Consider the following 7,904-nt stretch of genomic DNA (forward strand, 5'->3'; position numbering starts at 1 on the left):
TAGCTTGAAGCTTCAATGGTACTTGAATAATTAATTAAACTATTATATTATTTAATATCCATTAACTGTTCGGCACTCCACTAAGATCAACAGTTGCACTCTTCGCACTACAAATATATTTCTGTGTCCATTGGATATAATCAGTCAACAGTGCGATGACCCTTCACAAATTGCTCATAAGTACAGCTAGGCCAAATTATCGTTTTGCCCCTATATTTACATCGAACTCCTTAAGTACTACCGATCCCTCTAATGAACAAGAAGTCATAGTCCAACTATGACCAAATCGCTCTCAGGCCAGGAGAGGGTGTGGCACCCACATTGTTCAAGTCCCAGAATCAGTGCTTAAGGGAGAAATTTGTCTACTTTCACAACTCATTTAGGATTCAGGTCATGTCATCTATGGTCATCCTGGTGAAATATAAGTCTCTATTATGAACGGCGTTATATAATGAGACTAGTCATTTCGTGGTCTAGTCTTATACAAACTCCTTTGTATAGAATACCCCCGCTCACATGTTTCCGCATGAATGATCAGGATCGGCTAATTTGTAGCACTTTACAACAATTGTAATATCTACAAAGCGGGTAGAAGTGTTCGTGGGTTAGGTAGTCCTTCAACCCAACCCAATTGTTTGGGTTGTAAATTTTTTCTACCCAAATAACCCTCATTAAAAAATGAACCCAACCCAACCATGAAACATTTTGATTGGGTTGGTTCAGGTTACTCAGGTCATTTATTTAAATTTTTTTTTATAAAAGGAAGTAAAATGTTAACACGTAAAAATTCGATTTAACTATTTTCATATATGAACTAAAATTAACAACTCAATTTCAATTTATATAATGTATAATCTTTTTTAAAAGTGCAAAACAAAAACTAATTTAAAGAGTTGTTGAAGCATAAATTATCCAAAAAAGACTGATAAAATTAAATAAAATTAAAATAAATATAGTATATCTAATTGTACATAAGCAAAAAATAATAATAATTACATTTTAAAGTTAATAATAATTTAGGGTTGGTTCAGGTTGATTTGGGTTATTTTAGATGACCCATAAACCAACTCAACCCATAAAATTTTCATTTATTTGAACCCAACCCAACCCAACCCAAAAGAGTTCACAACTTAACCCAAACCGAATAGGTTGTGTTGGGTTAATCGGTTTTTTCAGGTCATCGAATTTTTTGAACATCCCTAAAAGCGGGCCATATGCGTAGTGTCACAAGGATAAGGTATCCAACCTTATCCATCTAATACAGACCATTTAGATTATCATTTAAACATGATTCACCTGTATGTCTCTATATACATGTTTAAGCTACAGATGATAACATTGGATATTAGTTTATTGGTTTGTGGATTTAATATTGTTAAATGTCAAATAAAACATCTTATATTTTATTAAATAAATAATTTTTTTGTATAATACAATTACAAACTACATGACCTTATGAGATTTAGGACACCAACCCCAACAGCAATGCCAACCGATAAGTTACTGGGCTAATTTATTCCAAGACCTCGAAAGACCCAATAAATTGTGGACTTAGCCTTCCTTTTCTTCCAAACATCATAACACATTTCATAGGTGCCACTTTCAAGAACAATTTGCTATCAGTTTCAAACTCTAGACCTTTATGCCTAACATTGACATAACTTTCTGTCTGCTCTAAGCTATTTGCATACGTGCTCTAATCTTCTGTATTGCCTCATTCATGGTTTGTACTAACTCATGTCCTAGAAACGTCCTCTCACTAACCTCATCTCAACATATAGGAGACCTACAACTCTTCCCATATAGGGCCTCAAATGGTGACATGCCAATGATAGCCTGATAACTGTTATTATATGCAAACTCCATCAAATGCAGGTGGGAGTCCCGACTCCCTAAAAACTCTACGCACAAGCATGCAACATATCCTCCAATGTCTGATTTAGGCGTGCAACTTAGTATATAACTTATCCGCTTTCAAAGTCTTCAAAATCTTTCTTAAATGCTCCTCGTGTTCTGCCTCTGTCCTTGAGTAGACCAAGATATCCTCTATGAAAATTATCACAAAAGTGTCAAGAAATTTCTTGAATACCCTATTCATCAAGTCCATAAATACTACAGGAGCATTCATCAAACTGAACGATATTTTGATGAACTCATAATATCCATACCTCGAATGAAAAGTTGTCTTGGGTATATCATTGTCCTTTATCTTTTCTTTTCTTTTTTTTTCTTTTTTCTCAAATTTCAAATATTCAAAATCTTTTTGGGTTTCAAATCCTAAATCCTTTTCGAAAAATAATGTCAAATCAATTACCTCAACTAATCAATTTAATTTAATTATCTTCTAAAAAATCTAAAATTATCAATTTTAATTTAATTTAAAAAATTAAATTAAAATTGAAACAATTTGACATAAATCCCTAATTTTTCTTAATCGAATTTAAATTTCAAAATTCTTCTAGGAGCAAAATCAAAATTGAATTGTCCAAAAAAAATTTCCAAAATAATTCTCAAATACTTCAAAATAACTGAATTTAAAAAAAAAAAAAAAAAAAAAAAAAAAAAAAAAAAAAAAACCAAAAGGCCAAAGATATTTTCCATTCCCAACTGTGTACCGCCAAATGTGACTTTAATGACGTCAGCGTCAAAATTTCTAGCCGTTAATAATTTCATTTAATATTTTTAACCTTGTTTGTTGTTGTGCCAGTCCTTTGACTATGACTAAACATAAATTTTTACGTTATACACTAAACAAGGTTAAACTATTTCATCTTGTAATTTCAATGTAATTACATTGAAGTTTTCCTAACAATGCACTAAATTAAACTTTATTAAATCTTTAAATTTTTATTTGTTAATATACTTCCTTAGAAAACCCATTAAAAAATGTTTAATAAATTATAAAATATGTCAAACTAAATATAATTAAGTGAATAAGAATCATTATTTCAAAAATCGATATTTGATCTCTACTCCAAAAATGGTTGAATTTTAAAAAATAAAAATTAATTATAAAACTGAAGGGGCTTCAAAGAAGAAGATACAAAAGTTGGTGTAACGAGTATTGGAAGATTTATTTCATAATTGATCTCTTGCATTATAATCAAATTCAATTGAGGCTACGTTTACCAATCTGTATTAAAAATGAGGGTAATCGTGATGGAATTTTATTGATAAATGGATCATAATAGGCCAAAAATGCAAGCGTAATTGGATTGCTTTTGTCTTTTCATTATGTTTACTTAGAATTATAAATTTGTCATATTTACTGTTCCCGTTATCGTTTAAGGTCAAACGGTAGTCGGAATAGTAAATGCGACAAGTTCATAATTCTCATATTGTAACAGTAACAAATGGTAACCTTAATGATAGTAGTGTAATTTCCAAATACAATTGAATTAAACACCCTCCGCTCGTCGATCAGCTTGCATTTTTTATTGCATATTTGGAAGTTGACCCCAAACGTTAGTACAAGTATAAAACACGAGTAAACAATGCTAAACATAATCAATAGACGCACTTTTCAAATTATTTTTTATTTATTACATTTTCTCGAAGTAAATGTGGTATGTTTGCTTTTTTTTCCGGCATCCATGAGCTTTGAAACGGTTTTACTTGCTTTTCATTTAAATTAGTAGACGAGTTTGAGTGAAAAATGGACCAATTGTGAAAATTTAAATGCATCTTTCAATTTAGGGTTCAAATTAATAGAGTTAAAAAGCTTATGGTATATAAATGCATACATCATACCAAATCATACTATAAATTAATATTTCCCCTCTTGTTAACTATGGGATCGAGTTTAGATTGATGTGATTATGATTTGTAGGTCCATCATAATCTATCGATGCAGTATAAAGAAAGGGGAAAAAACTTTAATCCACACTTAATATATAGTATTTTATCTGGATAGGTCCATTTATGTTGCATTTAATATATAAGTGTATCCTACTCATATTTTTTAGCCAATAAAAATGAGTCATTTTACCCAATAACAAGGTCTTTTTTTCTTCTTCACAATTTTTTTACTATATTTTTCACCATTTTACTTGAATTCTTAGCCAAATTTAAAAGAAAATAAAGAAATTAAAAGTGGAGGTATTCAAATCTTTGTTCAAAACTCCAGAGAGTTAAACTCTAATTTTTTTCAAATACAATCCACGAACAAAACTTGTTTTAGTATATTATTACTCTATAAATTCCATATTCCATTGTGGGAAAGCAATAGAGCAGTAAAAAATAATCCGATGATGAAATAGAAATAAACGAAATTTTCAATCGATCAATCAATCTAAACCTTTTATTAAGATTATCTTTAAAAGTTTTAATTGCATCGATTCATACATGTATAGACCTTTTAAATGTCAAATTAACATAACGATTAGAATTGATGCTTTAAAATAAAATTATAATTGATTCACATATGAAAGTATAGAAAATTAAAAGATAATTTTTTTTTTGTTAAATTACAATTTTGATTCCTATAATTTTAAAAATTAGAATTTAATATTTATGGTTTGATAAAACCCTCATAAATAATCCCTAACAACTATAAAATTTTATCAAACCAAGCACCTATAAATGAGATTTTACCAAATATAGAAATTAAACTTTATTATAAACTACATATACTAAATTCTAACCTTATCAAACTCATAATTTAACCAAAACGGTTAGTCTCACATAATTTATACAAATATGAAGAGTATAAATTATATTAATTTATACTGATACAATTATTAGTTCATATCCATATAATTGAAACTAGATTGATATATTTTTGTCTAAAAATAAAGTTGGGAAAATAATAATAGTAGGGTTGGCCAGGGCCTGGAGCTTAGCAGATTGTATTAAATGAGGAGAGAAGAGAGTTTGGTATGAGAAAATCGACAGCAAAACGTGTGAGGGCCCCGCTTTGATTCTTGAGATCTTTTTATTTTATTTTTGACTTTAATTCACGCATTCATTTTAGACCTTCATAGCTGGCTTGGCCCCCCACTCTTCTCTTCAATTTTTTTTTTTTTTTTTTTTTTTTTTTTTTTTGAGGGGGAAAACATCTATTGAGAGACTTGCTAAGCATCCAATTCTCAAAAAATTTGAGAACCTTTTTGAAAGAAAATGAGCTACCTACTTCCTTCCAATGAATTTCAATCTATAATCTGTCATAAAAGTTGCAAAAGCACAAAATAGGTGTGCTTGATGTGTGCTTTACTACTATAGGGTTAGATGGGACAAGTAGAAATTGAATCAACAAACTCAGAGATTTGAGATTTGAACAAATTCAATGTCGTTTCGATACAATTGAACGGATGACAAACAAGATAAAGCATTTAAGGAATATACACATTCATTTCAAGATACCCACTCTCCCAAGTCAGCATCCGATCGAGGTTTAGGAAAATGAAGTCAGTAAGGACTTCTCTCAGTTTAGCGTAGGTCTATTAGCCAGTCGTACGTACATTATATAAATTATATTACTATATTTATCTACCATAATTACACTAACAAGAGGGTAAAACTGCCTTCCATAACAAGCCGGGATACTTATATTACAGAGAACACTAATGTAGTGGGGAAGTGGGAATTTCGGGTGGTACCAGTGTTTTTTTGTTAGAAATGGATGAATGAACTTGGTGTTACAGCCTTTACTCGTCATTTGCAGACGGTCTTGAGTCTCTTTGCAGCGTGGACAAACCCGACAATCACCTGTAACTCGTCTAGTTGCTGCACAAGCATTGTAAACAAACAAACATGTTACGGCAGGTAGTAAACTATATTAAAGCATCCAGATAGGCTTTGAAAATGCAAGACACCACCAGCGAATAGATATATGAGCATTGATTGATCAAAAAACAAGCAGTTAGAACAAGAAAACTGAGTACCTGGGACATAAAATGCCTTTGAACAACATCCACCAACTGCTCTTTTGATGGGTTAGGAAAAGCATCCACCTAGAAGATATAGAATTTTCTCAATCATGGTGGTAAACATTGCAGCTTAACGAAATTATTTACACACCTATCAAATAAACGGTAACTTACAAGATTGAAGTGTCGCCAATATCTCCATAAAGCAGACATTTCAAGTTTACCGAGGTCAACTTTCTGCACAGGGAACATCATTAATTAAGGCCCGACTTAGACTACGAGCACAATGTTATTTTATTTCCAGAATCACAACAAAAAACGAATTGTCAGTTTCTTATGTACCATGGACCCACGGGGAGTGGAAATAGATCCCTTGGACTGCGATTCATAAGAGAACAATCGGCTGATTGTTTTGTGCGATGATCCCGACGATTTGTGTGTCCTTTGTCTCGGTCTATGGGACTTTAGAGTGTCATCAGATGCTGGGAAATCAAAATACCAAAAGCATTATGAAAAGAAAGCATGGGAGGGGCCAGAAGAGAAAGAATAAATGACACAACAAGATTTCAAATAAAGTAAAAGGTGAATGAGCAAAGAATCCAAAGTACCAACCTCAACCACTATTCCTAAAAAGCATATCATTCCACAACAACTACAGAGGACCAATGAAACAATTACTCGAAACAAGCAAGTGTTTTAATTATGAATGCCCTAATCAGAATCGAAAGAAAAGTGAGGACAAGTAGCTTTCTTTGTGCCTTTTTACTATGTTTAGTTGATGCCAGCTTACGAAATTCAAAAATCAAATCCATTTGAAGAATCAACAATCCAATGTTGTTTATTCAATCCAGTGAATAAGAATAAAAGAGATTCCAAACTTACCCATATCGGATCCATTCCAGTGTATGTTTTCGAATTCGAGATCATCATCATCCTCATTGCCGGTTGGTGCTTCGATTACACTGAGGGCATTTCTCTGTAGCTTAACTTCAATGCCATTCGTGAGAACCTGAAGATTTTTTAATTTCAAAATTAAATGCTGAACCTAGATTATATTTATGATCATGGTGACCTGCAGATTTCAAAAGAAGAATCACACTGTTCTAAGTCTAACATCAATGCGACAACTAGATAAACATGGAAATAAATTTTACATTTGATAGGAGGAATATCCAGAGGAAACAGAACAAGAATCTGGAAATATTCGTGAAATTATGAACTCACAAATTCAATAAAATTTCCCAGTACAATTGCATTAAATGAATTTTACATTGTGAAAAAAACCTACATCTCTAATCACCAGATCCATGGGTCAAATTGAACATGCAATTCATAGCTGAAAGTTTTTATACAGTAACATTCAAAAATCGCAAACGGATGCAATAAACAAAGTAAACATGCAATAATAACTGGAAGCCACGACAAAATTGAATTAAGAATCGGAAGAAACGGAATTGGGAATTGGGGAAAAGCTAATTGATACTCAAAATTGATTAAATCAAGACTCATTGTACCCTAGGGCCAGTCACAAAAGAAGTCAATTAAACAAAGCAACGTACCAGCCAATGCCATCCACCCAAACCAACAGCCTTCTTAACAACGCCTTGAAGTCCAACGAGAACTGATTTGGTGCGGTTGTTTCCGGTGACAACGACTTTGGTATGACGAGGTAGAACAGAAAGCTCCTCCTCACTACTATCACCACTGCTCTGGAGGTGCGAGAAGCCGCCATTGACGGAGCTCTCAACTGCTTCAAGCATTCCCGATTCCGTCGGCGATGAATTGGAGGAAAATCCAATAGAAAGAGAGGTGAAAAATTAGAGGATACAGAAAGATCATGCAACTGGGAGCATGTTTTTGGGAATTTCAGCGGCAAAAGACAGGGAAATCGCAGAGAAATTTCGGAATTTTCGTTGACAACAAACACAGAGCAGAGTAAGAGAGAGAGATAGAGTAGAGAGAGAAAGAGAGTATGTGCTTTATCTGAGAGAGAGAAATTTGAGAGTGACTTTCAATTGTTAATTGGTTTGTATAGCT

General features: G+C 32.4%; 1 protein-coding gene across 1 annotated transcript; it reads right to left on the reverse strand.

Moving 5' to 3' along the window:
• Nucleotides 1–5,242: 5,242 nt before the first annotated feature.
• On the reverse strand, nucleotides 5,243–7,904 carry LOC120089924 (uncharacterized). The gene is made up of 6 exons (XM_039047367.2): nucleotides 7,427–7,904; nucleotides 6,750–6,876; nucleotides 6,210–6,349; nucleotides 6,042–6,104; nucleotides 5,883–5,951; nucleotides 5,243–5,724 (listed from the first exon to the last, which is right to left on the reverse strand). The coding sequence occupies exons 1-6, from the start codon at nucleotides 7,625–7,627 to the stop codon at nucleotides 5,653–5,655; spliced, it is 672 nt and encodes a 223-aa protein (XP_038903295.2). The 5' UTR covers nucleotides 7,628–7,904; the 3' UTR covers nucleotides 5,243–5,652.

This window comes from Benincasa hispida, chromosome 9 (assembly GCF_027475165.1).
Source record: "Benincasa hispida cultivar pf3 chromosome 9, pf3_genome.v1.1, whole genome shotgun sequence".
NCBI classification, from domain to species: Eukaryota; Viridiplantae; Streptophyta; class Magnoliopsida; order Cucurbitales; family Cucurbitaceae; genus Benincasa; species Benincasa hispida.

What these genes read in the sequence shown, in the direction of transcription:
- LOC120089924 (XM_039047367.2), bottom strand. Translation starts at nt 7,627, where the DNA reads ATGCTTGAAGCAGTTGAGAGCTCCGTCAATGGCGGCTTCTCGCACCTC. An exon ending in CCACTCCCCGTGGGTCCATG is followed by an intron (nt 6,105 to 6,209) that starts GTACATAAGAAA and finishes TTCCCTGTGCAG; the next exon opens with AAAGTTGACCTCGGTAAACT. An exon ending in AAAGGCATTTTATGTCCCAG is followed by an intron (nt 5,725 to 5,882) that starts GTACTCAGTTTT and finishes ATGCTTGTGCAG; the next exon opens with CAACTAGACGAGTTACAGGT.